The sequence below is a fragment of the Debaryomyces hansenii genome (assembly GCF_000006445.2).
Source record: "Debaryomyces hansenii CBS767 chromosome F complete sequence".
NCBI classification, from domain to species: domain Eukaryota; kingdom Fungi; phylum Ascomycota; class Pichiomycetes; order Serinales; family Debaryomycetaceae; genus Debaryomyces; species Debaryomyces hansenii.
The window spans coordinates 1,301,126-1,313,014 of record NC_006048.2 but is presented as its reverse complement, the minus strand read 5'-3'; the positions used below and the strand labels follow the sequence as shown (position 1 = coordinate 1,313,014).

The window sequence follows — 11,889 nt, the reverse complement described above, 5'->3', positions numbered from 1 at the left end:
AAGAAGGTGGAAATATTCTAGTTCATACAAAAATGTAACGGATATTTCATAGATTTTGTAGACTATGTAGGTTTTGCAAAACGTAAATTAGCAGAAGAAAGAACAACAGCAACAAACATAACCAAGGAATTGCATGTAACAATTATTTTCTTGCGGGGAAAGAGAAGTTCTTTGTTGCTGGTTAATGTGAGTTCTAGTTCATGTGGACGGGCTAGAACTTGGGTTCTATTTCATTAGCTTTATCTTTCAAGTCCCTGATATAAACGAAAACGCTTCCCATGCACACTATTAAGAGAAAAGAAAAAGCGGTCCAAGTCATGGCCTCTGCTCGTTGGCCTATGGTAGCAGAAACGGTATTCATGGATGCAGGACCTATGATATGACGGGCAGCCTTCGTGGCTTCGTGCTGGAGCATGGAACCAAGGCCCCAAACTAGGACGTTTGCAGCTGACAACACACACGCTATTTTTTTTGCCATTGATTTTCCGGGGACCAAGGGAATAACGTTCCAGAACATGACCACTAGCGAAAGAAGAGTCAATACTATAGCAGCAAGTAAAACATTAGAATAGCACACTTTTCTGAAGGTTTTAGCCAAGGTTACTAAATTTAGCTGGTCGGTTCCATTCTTGGTTGTAGGTATAATAGAAATGCCCGTGTAATCCGAAATCGAATCCAAATCGTTAAACGAAGTGCACTGGAGTGACTTATCGATATCGACGCACACGCCTAGGTACCCAACTGATAGTGTCATTTCTGCAAGTTTTGTGGAAATGTTAGAACCTTTGTATGCTGCTTGAACATTGCTATATAAGTCAGAACTTTGATTAAACTCAAGTTTCGTCAAGTAAACACTAGAATAAGTACCTGCGGTATCGGTTGAACCTATCAATAGGAAACTTAATAAAAAGACAGTTATGAAAAGTAACACCAACAAAAAAAATTTCATAAGTTTTTTAATTAAGAAGAATATCATGTTTATATTATTGCCATTGTTTTAAAATGTCTATCTAGTAGGGGTTTGAACATGATTTATATAGATTATCATTCTAGATTTCTTGAAACATTTTTGAAATTTTGCAATTTGCGACATCCTTAGAGGCAAATTTGATGATACAAGCCTGATACTATTTTAACTATAGCCTGCTATACAATATGATTCATGGTATTAGGTAAGATAGAAACAATTTTTATGCTTTTCTGGGCTATAGCAAGGCATGACTCATTCCTTAGTTTGAAACATATCCTAATTTACGTAGTATAAGTGGTATCATTCGGTCGGCGATCTTGCATGATGAACGGATAAAATGATAAAGAATCACCCAGAGGGAGTCGAGAACATGGATGTTATCACATTATTCTAGTTTAATTGATTAAGTTCCATTGTGCGTACTAATTGGGATTTAAAACAATAATATGACGCTCTATCGAAGCTTGCAAGTAGACCTCGATTATTTTTTAATAACCTGGGACTTAACGGGATACATGTATCTTCAATCTTCTATAAATCCAAGCTTGATACGTATAGCCATGTAAATTCTGGGAAAGGATTTACATTTTGATAAATCAGACGGAAAAAATATGGTCTATAAAGTCGCAAAATATACATATTGTTGTTGTTTCAGCATTTACCTCTAAAATACGCCTTGGAATAGTCCATAATTTATACTAATTGAGTAGATATCAGGAGTATCGATTACAATCTGCTCAATATGAAATTAATCTTATTGATGAAATAAATAAATTTTTCTAGATTTTCTAGAATATCATAACATATACTTAACTATATTCATTTGACGATAATACACAAATAATAGTGTCAGGAGATCCGACGGCCAAACAAGAAATATAAAGAAGTGCTAATGTAGACATGATACTAAAATAATATTTTCAGCAATGTCATCCATATAATTCTAAGTATCAATAAAACAATTGTTAAAGATGCAAAAGATCCAACAATATCGGCAATACTGTTAATTCTAAAGTCGGCCACAACAGTATTCTCAGCAACCTTTCCAGCGGTATAATTAACCTCACTCTCTGGATCTACAAAGGATCCGAGTTTATAAAATTGATCTAACATTCTATCTTTTTCGTACCACACCTTAAAAAGCCATTCTTCGAATTTGATTAAATCTTCGGAAGAGACATCATCAATATCTTCCGTTTCTTCACCTAAAGGAATCTCAGATAACTTCCATCCTCTGAGATGATAACTGATCTTTTTTGGACCGTAACCTTTGAGATAATGCCTTTTCAACGTATATATATCTTCACCATATTCTCCAGGCTTTAAATCAGAGTAGCCACACGTGAAATCGTAGACAATCTCAACAGTATTTCTCAATTTCCTCAAGGTCAAGAATAAACCTCTTACTCTTGGAAGTAATGTGTGTTTCAAAACTGGCATATTTCTCTCTTCGCAGAATTTGTTAGATTTTGCTCTTGTGCGGGCAGAAGTCACAGTTCCTTCCGGATACAAGATAACCAGATAAGGCCAGATTTGGCCCGCTTTATGACCCTCTGGCCAGTGATGAAGTTCCGAAGATCCTACGTTCGTAGAAGTAACGTGGGTGACTCCGTTGGCAGGACCCAATCCTCTCGCATTCGCATCAATCGTCAATAATTGATTCGTCAACACAATCTTATCCTTTTCCCATTTTCTCGACAAGAAGAGGAAATTGTAGTTCTTCATTCCAATCCCCAATACCGGGATCTTGGATAAGTCCTTCAACATGATATAGACCGAATCACCCAATTTAGCCGTGTATAAGATAAACCACAAGTATAACCAGTCGGTATAGAGCTGATGGTTCGAAATCAACACCGAATTGGGACTGAGTATGCTCGATAAGTTTCCCAGAGGATCCACTTTGAATGAGTCGCCTTCCGGTAACGTCGATGGATCGTATGTAATAGAGATCTTACACGGACTGACCCATTGTGTTATCGTTCCGAACAACGCAATGAAGTGTTTCTTCGTGAGATTGATCACCGCTTGTTTCTGTACAGCATCGTTAGCAAAGACAAACGTTCCGATCAACTGGTTTCCCAATATTGAAATGCATCCAATTACAAAAAAAAACCCTAGTACAAGTGTCCTCCCAATCACTACGGGCCATGCATGCCTTACTATCATTTTGTTCGTAATTTTCGTTCTTTTTCTTTCTTTCTTTGAAAAGACGACTCAATGGCACTAATATATTGATCTCTCTACGCGATACTCGTATATTGAGCCGTGTAATCCGATATAGCCCCAACTGTTAAACCAGATCTTATTGCTGATTTTATCAGAGTTCCCTGTCTTACAAATCTATCAGAACATTCTTGAGCCTTACACGATCCATCGCTCTTCTCTCCCATCATTACTGGGTTGATCGTTTGAAGTTCCTCCCCTCTGAATCAATCGCATGAGCAGGAAGGGCCATGTGACATCACGATGGCCCTCGTATCCCAAATTTTCATTCGGTTATTGCAGACGATATTTCGGGCCTGTTCGGCATTGGAAACACCTGTGTCGCATTGACACCTACCAAAATGGTCTGAATGACGGAATAGGTGCTTCAAACAATGCTGCACCCGGGGATTCAATGATCTATGGTCTTCAGAGTACACTATCGGTTAGTACCCTTTTGGGGCATCGGAGGGAGGGATGGCTGGACATATAGTGGGGGTCGCGCAGGCCCTCTTCGACACTACTCTTCAAAAATTTAGTATATGACTCTTCATAAGCATAAGACTTTTTGTAAGTACAATAGACAATCGAGATTTATTTCAGGATATTCATATAGAAATTGTTATAATAAATACATGGGTTGTGTCATAATATAAGGAAACGCATAAATTGTCGATAAATATGGCCAATGATCAACGCTCATCAACGATATCGTTAGAGTCAGACATTTCGCATGGGTTGCATTCAGAGCATCCGCAACCTATTGAACTAGAAAGAACGAGAGACCAGGAGAGGGTAGACGAGGTAGATGTACAATCAAATGAGAATATGGACCGGCGAAAATCGAATGCTTCGTCCGCGAGACTGAATAAGGTCCCTGCAAGTGAAAAAAGAGGACTACTTGCTAATCTTGCATTGATCCCAGAATATGAGGATGCCAGAGACTATCCCAAGTCGTATAAATTGACTATCGTGTTTGTGATTGCATTTGCAGCGATTACCGGGCCCATGGGGACATCTATTATGTTGCCGGCCATAGACGATGTGGTGAAGGATTTGGACACAACAGGAACGATTGTAAATGTATCCGTGGGTATGTACTTGTTGTCGTTAGGGATATTTCCTATGTGGTGGTCGACATTCAGTGAAAAGCATGGTAGACGGAGTGTCTATCTTATCTCCTTCGTATTATTTTGCGCGTTTACTATTGGCGCAGCCTTGTCCCCAAATATTGGGGCCTTAATTGCATTCAGAATACTTTCAGGTGGATGTTCTGCATCTGTACAGGCAGTTGGAGCAGGAACTGTGGGGGACTTGTATATAAACGAGGAAAGAGGAACGGCCATGGGGTTGTATTACTTAGGGCCGTTGATGGGGCCATTTTTAGCTCCAATAGTGGGTGGTGCGGTCGCCGAAGCTTGGGGCTGGAGAGCGACCCAGTGGCTTTTGGTAATATTCTCAGGCAGCAACGTTATATCGATTATGATTTTTTTGCCGGAGACTATTCGAAAACAAGATTCAGACAGTGCCATAAAAGAGATGTTGCGTCAATATCGTAGAGTGGAAGAGACAGATGAAGACGACCAGAACCTTACAACGGGGGTACCAATAGCTGTAGACGACATCCACGGGGAGGAAAACCCGGTAGAAGGTCTCGAAGGAGAATATGCAGAAAGAAAACTAGACGATTCTGAGCTGGGCCAACTGGCTGTATTACTGAATGTTCCTACAAAGGAATCAAATCAACACTATTCAGATGCCGACTTAGCTAGAATTGCTTCTAGTTTGTCAAGGTCAGGCTCGAGACAATCATTGGATTTGGAATACGAACGACCAGCATTTGATGCAGTAATGCCTACTTTAGCCAGATCTTACACTGATAAGTCAAGCTATTCTAGAAGAATTGCAAAGGAGTATCGTGAAAATCAAATTGATAATATCAATAGAACTTTGTCAGGTGCTGCTCAAGGCACGGAACTGCCCATCAAGGAACCGACAAAATGGGAGAAATTCAAAATAAATGCTTACGACTATACCATTAGACCCATGCATTCAGTAGTTTTATTGACGCATCCTCCAGTGGCGTGGGTCATTGCATATTCAGCAATTGTTTTTGGAGTATTGTATTTTTTCAATATGACCATTGCTTACGAGTTCAAACAGGAGCCATACGAATTTCTGACAATTATCGTTGGTCTATTGTATATACCCAACTCAGTTACATATGTTGTAGCTTCTATTCTGGGTGGTAAATGGAATGATTATTTATTGAAGAAGTATGCTAAAAAACACAATGGGGAAATGGTACCAGAATCTCGTATCTCCTGGAATGTTTTAACAGCTATTATCCTATTCCCTCCAGCTTGTCTTATCTTTGGGTGGTGTCTAGACTTCGGAACGCACTGGGTGACACCATTAATTGGTACTGCTTTATTTGGATTTGCCTCAATGTTAGTGATTGGAGCAACCGTGACTTATTTGGTAGATACATTACCCGGGAAGGGTGCGACGGGGGTTGCATTGAACAATTTAATCAGACAAACGATAGCTGCCATAGCTACATTTGTTGTTGAACCCCTTTTGAGGGCAATTGGCCCCGGTATTTTATTTTCTATTTTAATGGGAATAATGACAGTAGCCGCTTTTACTTTAGTGGTATTAAAAAGGAATGGTGCTTACTACAGAGAGCATTCAGATTTGAGTAAGCTCTACGAAATGCTTTAATAGATCCTCTATTTATATTAATATTTAATACTTAATATTTGTCTCAATTATTGTAATGATAAAATATCGTCAAATAAGAATTCAACATTAACACCAACGCCTTTTAAGGTATTAAGTTGAGGTCTAACCACTCCAATGAATTCTTGAAATAATGCAGCATCTTTGACTTTATATGTCGGCTCTTCAGTTTCTTCATTATTCCCTGTCAAAACAACCAAACTACCATAAAGATGCTTTTTAATAGCTTTTACCAATTTTGCAACTTCATCAATAGACCAATTAATCAATCCACTAGAATCAACATTGCCATTTAAATCCTTCTTCAATACTGGAACAATACACTCTTTATAGACTGCTATAGCTCTTTTAATAATTGAAACATTAATAATAACCAAATTTGATAAATAGTTAACAACATCTATTTTTGTTGAACCTTGGACTCCGACCACTAGCCTGGATACGTTTACTGATAAGTTATTGGTAACCGCTTGCAAATACAAGGATATACCCTTATCCAATTGATCAAAATTATGAAAAAACTCAATAATTGTAGATATTTGGGCGGTAGTTAACTTTCCTATATTATGTTGCAAATCAAAGCCTAAGCAGTGTTGTATTTGTGACTTTCTATTATTTATTTTCAATTTTATGACATCAATTAGCAATTTAATTTCGTCAATTGAAATTACAGCATTTGATGAGTTGTTGGAAATTGCCAGTTCTATACTGGATAACTTGTTCTCAATATACCTAATAAGCCCAACTGACTCAGTATATTTATTACGGGATATTTCAACATCGACTTCGTCGAGTCTATCTTCAATTTTTTTCAAATCATTAAAAAACTGTCCTCTATCGGCAGCATTTACTTTGGCATGTGGGCCATGGTCAAAATCGTGTGATCTATTTCTTGAATGTACCCGAGCGGAAATATCCTGTAACAAAACATCAGCACTATGACGTTTGGTCCCACTTTCGCGCTTGGTAGTTTCATCCGATACACCATCATTTATTCCGGAATTTCTTAATGATTCACGTAATTGACGTTTTTCTTCGTCGGTTTCAATAAGGTCAGGGGTCTGGCCGATGGACTTCGAGTTAAGGATTCGTTCCTTAGCTAGTATTTCATTTCTTCCCTTATTATATGCTTCCGTTATCTTCAAAAAATGATCATATCTATCTGTCTGATAGACGTAACTCAACGACTTTGATTTTATATTTATTACATAAAGTTTATTACCATCCTTGTCCGTCTTACCCGAGTTATTTGGAACACGAACTTCAGATAACTTTACTTCATGCAACGGCCAACAATGAATCGCTTGTAGTCTTGAAGTTTTCTTATCACCTGTATCTTGGTTCATTGAATTTTTCTTCGTTGCTATCAACACCAAATCATTCAACATAAATAAATGAGTTGCCTTGGTGGGTTTCCATGTCCCCACATTAACTTCATACCAACGTCCACTCTCGGCAAGAACATGTCTCCCAGGCAACGCCTGAACATATTTCGAGGCCCCATCGACGTGTTTACATAATGATTGCAATTCACTTGCCCATATTTTCCCAAGAACCATCACCGAAGAACGATCCTTACGCTTCTTTGAGTTCAACGTTGCATACAGGTTATTATGGTTCTGATCCGTCTGCTGGGTCTCATGTTCCAATTCTAATCTTCGTTCAGCAGCCTCCCTAAACTCGTCCAACACGCCATATAATTCCTTGGTAGTAATACGCAACTGCAAAAGTTCCTCCTGAGTCTCCTTCAAATCATTCGTTAATTCTAAGATATTCTTCTGATTTTGGTTGATATTACTCTTCATGTCTTTGGTGATCAATGCCTTCTGTTTCACCAACACCTTAAAGTAATCATCAATTTCCGTAGCAGTACCGTTAGACAATTCTCCAAAGATCTTCGTCTCTATATCCACTTCTTCCTCTTCTTGTCCTTTGCTTATAGCCAGCACTGCATCGGACGATTGCGTGTTTGTCTTATATAGTTGGGGAACAGGTGGTAAGTTAGTTGCATCAAATGGTCCTCTATGACCAGCAGCAGCTGCTGAAGCATGTATACTCAATCTTCTTGTATTCTTCCTATTGCCCTTATTATTAACGCCATATGGATTAGGCACATGTAAACTATCATTATTTTCATTATTCGTTACCACCGATGTATTAGCGTCAGCATATGGATTACTTATTTTACTATTATTTGTAGAACTTTGCCACGGCGCCCTACTCTTCCGATTAGATACTTTGGCGTCGAAGTTCATTGTAGATCAATTATAACTCTAATATCTGATACCTTATAGCTCTTTTTTAACCTCTACAGCTGTCTGTTTATACTTCTGTTGAGATTCTGGTAGTGGCGAGTTTGTGTAACTTACAGCCAAAACCAAAAAAATTTGAAAGGTCGAATTTAGCCAGCTATATGATATCTAGAAACATACACAGTCCAAGCAATTATTAAAGGAACTTATGTCTTTGACTAGTACAGAGCTAAATTATTTGGTATGGAGGTACCTCCAAGAATCGGGGTTTGATTTGGCGGCATTTGCATTAGAAAAACACTCGCAGTGTCTGTCGTATGAACATAATAAGAATTTGCCGATAATATCACGAATTGAACCAGGATGTCTCGTAAACTTAGTTCAGAAAGGGATATTGTTTACGTTGGCGGAAGAAGACACTAGGAAAGATGGATCAGACCGGAGCACATACTCATTGTTGGGAGCTTTATTACAAGAAGAGTTGGATAAACAGAAACAAGAAGAAGAGGAAGCAAAATACGAACAACTGGAGGGAAAGGACAACGAGCGGTTTGCATTAAAGTCGGAAGTTAAGGCGGTGGGTAGCGACGGGGATATCGAGATGAAGGACGGCGAAGCCGAGTCAGTGGAAAAGAAGGATGATGAAGAGGTGGATGCGCCAGAAATTCCTATTGAGTTTACAACTAAGAGCTTAGTACCGGATATTAAGTACCCTGAGTGTTTGACCACGCATTGGCATCCAAGCACGGATGTTTTTGCTTATGGGAAAGATAATTCTACTGCAGTCATAAATGCGATTAAAGACAATATAATAGCGGAATCGGTGACGTTAAACCATCCGAACGTTCTTCAAGGATCCAATTCAAGTGCGGTGGACAACGAAATTACAACGGTTTCGTGGGCTCCTATGGGAAATATCATAGTTACTGCAGGCATAAATGGTGAGCTTAGGGCATGGTCTCCGGATGGTAAATTAAAGAATATTGCTAATACTGCAGCATCATTTGATATCGAAGCAGATGCCTTAACAGGATATAAAGAAGCACCAGAAACCGAAAATACCCCAGCGTTAATATCCAGTTTAATTTGGAGCGAAAGCGGGCAATATTTGCTATCCATTGCAGTAAATAACCAAGTTTGTTTATGGGACGGCAATAATTTGAATTTAATTCAAATAATCAAATCGCCCGCTACCCCTGCATGTCAAACATCAACTATAGATGCCTGTTGGATAGACGAATTCAAATTTGCACTTTCAACCCCAAAAGACACAATTAAGGTGTATGTAATTACGGTCCCACAAACGAACGGCGCCCAGTTTAATTTAGCACCTTCAATAAACCTGGATTCATTAGTCAAGCCTATTGGATTTCTCCCTGGTCACAATAATAATATATCCATTCTCGAATTCAGTACAAATACTAAGCTTTTAGCATCAAGTTCTGATTTTGACTACGTGATTAAAATATGGAAAAGCAGTTCAACGCATGAGTCACTTGAGTTAAATACCCAGACTGACAAAAAGAATGTAGGCATAAAACTTCATACATCTCCTATTATCGGGTTGTTTTGGTTAAATGCCTCAGAAAATGAAAGCGCTTTGTTAAGTGTGTCCATGGAAGGCATTGTAAATATGTGGAATACGACAAGCGGTGAAGCCATAGTAAGTACGAATGTATTTAAAAACGAAGATAATTTTAATCTTCCTACTGATAATACTGTGACATCATTTGCAAATAAGAAAGATTCTTTGATTTTCATTGCATCAGTTTCTCCTGACCATAGGTGGTTGGCTGTTGGAGATGACGCTGGAAGAATATCTATATGGGATGTTGCCCCCTCTCGTTATTCTGGTAAAAGGAAAGACGTGCTAAGATGCATGGGATGCCATGATCTTGAAATACCGTCTACAGAAAGGTTGGAAAACAAAGCAAATATCGGTATCTGTGATTTGGCATGGGACAATACATCACTGAAACTTTCTGTATCATACAAAGGCTTAGAAAGTGCTATTTTCAACTGGAAATAGAGCCACTGTTATTTCACAAATGTTATTCTCAAACGTGTATTATTGTTATGTATAGATATATTTATATTTTGTAATATTAAACCATTTTTTAAGATCCATCAAGTCAGAAATGTAATTAAGTCTTAGTTACTACCAGTAGCAGAAGAGATCACGGCCGACGCAGTTGCACTCGCTGTTTGGGCTAAGCTTTCTACCTTTGAAGCTGGACCGGACTTAGGAAAGATCAAATCAATGTAACATGTACAAACAGCAATAATAGCGAAAAGAATCTTTAAAAGTGGTGGTTGTTGTTGACTTTCTGAATCTTCCTGTTTATTAATAGGATCGTTTAAGTACGACTGTATAGCCAAAAATAATGACGTCCACGATAACAATTTATTTTTCATAAACATTGCTGCCATTGGCAATGATTGTGCTACCATTCCAGAAGCTTCAGAACGAGCCTTCGCTGGTACATGCTTGTATCTATTGATCATGTTAGTTCATTATTCCTGTTATCATTTCTTTGCATAGAAGTGCAATTATGTCTTTATCAAAACAAAATTAATACGTACGGTACGACTAAATCTTCTCTAATAACCTTTGGTGCCATTATTTCTGATACTTATTATTGAATAATTGATAATCAATGCTGCTTTAAATCTAATCTAAATTATGTTAATTACATCTATTGTTGAGATATCAACACTTTTTTCCATGGTAGTGCAAATTCGAAAACTACATTCTTAACTACTAGTTTATCATTAATGAAGTAAATAGTCCTATATTAATATACAAGTAGGTCTCTTTGTCTATAATACTCTCCTACAATGACTATGACCATGTCAATTGTATATTTCGAAACGTCATTAATATCCTGGGGGTTTGTGTTGATCTTTATTTTTATGGCCTTCTTTGCTAAATCTCTTACAATCGAACAGTCAATATGATCTAAAAGGCTATCAAGTCGTAAGAAAAGCAGAAATATCCACTTGGATAGGTTTTCATTACTGTTGGCACTTAACCATTTAGATACGTATATGAGAAGCTTTATTATCGTAGGACGGTTCAAATGTAAGAAGAAGAATTTAATTGATGGAGGAGGATTGTTGATAATGTACTGTCGCCAGGCAGTTGCCGTTTCTGGTATGTCAAAGGGTATTTCTGTATTCGCTTCTGCTTCTGGTTGATTCTCTGAAATTTGATCTGGTTGCACTTTTAACGATTGCAGGTATATTTCGACGTCTTCTTTCAATCGCAAAAACTCCTCCATAAGCTCTGTTTTCCATATTTCGTTATTATCAGATGTAATTGCAATGTTAGACTCTTCTCTACTATCCTCAATAGTTTTGTTTTCGCTATCTTCTGGGGGTAGATTTTGGGATCTATGGGTATAGTAAATGCATTGGTCCTTTTCCGCCTCTCTCCTAACAGATTCCAAGTACGATTGGACAGAATCAGTTAATGGGTCTGTAGCTTCATCGGGTTGTGTTTCAGGGAATGCTGCATGCTGGCCAAATGTTGCATCTAGAGGGCCTTGAGTAAATGATCCGACATCTGGGACACTAGTGTTATGTCCTTCGCTATCATTGCTTACCCTAGCATGTTTCGTTCTATTAGAATATTCACCATTCTGGTAATCGTGTCGTTTAGTCATTATTATATATCAAATGCCTTTTATGGCAAAGTCCTTACGAACTGAAAAAAAAATG

At 38.1% G+C, this 11,889-nt stretch overlaps 7 protein-coding genes across 7 annotated transcripts; 2 read left to right on the top strand and 5 right to left on the bottom strand. All coding sequences in view use genetic code 12, as the record gives it.

Annotated features, from left to right (window-relative positions):
- Window positions 1-211: 211 nt before the first annotated feature.
- DEHA2F15686g (DEHA2F15686p) lies at window positions 212-976 on the bottom strand (the record flags this gene model as incomplete). Its single annotated transcript, XM_461042.1, has 1 exon — window positions 212-976. One exon carries the CDS (start codon window positions 974-976, stop codon window positions 212-214), a length of 765 nt encoding a protein of 254 aa, XP_461042.1.
- Window positions 977-1,876: 900 nt separating this feature from the next.
- Window positions 1,877-3,139, bottom strand: DEHA2F15664g (DEHA2F15664p; the record flags this gene model as incomplete). Its single annotated transcript, XM_002770783.1, has 1 exon — window positions 1,877-3,139. The coding sequence occupies one exon, from the start codon at window positions 3,137-3,139 to the stop codon at window positions 1,877-1,879; it is 1,263 nt and encodes a 420-aa protein (XP_002770829.1).
- Window positions 3,140-3,856: 717 nt separating this feature from the next.
- On the top strand, window positions 3,857-5,899 carry DEHA2F15642g (DEHA2F15642p; the record flags this gene model as incomplete). The annotated part of the gene is made up of 1 exon (XM_461040.1): window positions 3,857-5,899. The coding sequence occupies one exon, from the start codon at window positions 3,857-3,859 to the stop codon at window positions 5,897-5,899; it is 2,043 nt and encodes a 680-aa protein (XP_461040.2).
- A 47-nt stretch (window positions 5,900-5,946) lies between these two features.
- On the bottom strand, window positions 5,947-8,172 carry DEHA2F15620g (DEHA2F15620p; the record flags this gene model as incomplete). The annotated part of the gene is made up of 1 exon (XM_002770782.1): window positions 5,947-8,172. One exon carries the CDS (start codon window positions 8,170-8,172, stop codon window positions 5,947-5,949), a length of 2,226 nt encoding a protein of 741 aa, XP_002770828.1.
- Window positions 8,173-8,377: 205 nt separating this feature from the next.
- On the top strand, window positions 8,378-10,198 carry DEHA2F15598g (DEHA2F15598p; the record flags this gene model as incomplete). Its single annotated transcript, XM_461039.1, has 1 exon — window positions 8,378-10,198. One exon carries the CDS (start codon window positions 8,378-8,380, stop codon window positions 10,196-10,198), a length of 1,821 nt encoding a protein of 606 aa, XP_461039.2.
- Window positions 10,199-10,320: 122 nt separating this feature from the next.
- On the bottom strand, window positions 10,321-10,790 carry DEHA2F15576g (DEHA2F15576p; the record flags this gene model as incomplete). The annotated part of the gene is made up of 2 exons (XM_461038.1): window positions 10,321-10,663; window positions 10,753-10,790. 2 exons carry the CDS (start codon window positions 10,788-10,790, stop codon window positions 10,321-10,323), a joined length of 381 nt encoding a protein of 126 aa, XP_461038.1.
- Window positions 10,791-10,964: 174 nt separating this feature from the next.
- Window positions 10,965-11,834, bottom strand: DEHA2F15554g (DEHA2F15554p; the record flags this gene model as incomplete). The annotated part of the gene is made up of 1 exon (XM_461037.1): window positions 10,965-11,834. One exon carries the CDS (start codon window positions 11,832-11,834, stop codon window positions 10,965-10,967), a length of 870 nt encoding a protein of 289 aa, XP_461037.2.
- Between the last annotated feature and the right edge of the window lie 55 nt (window positions 11,835-11,889).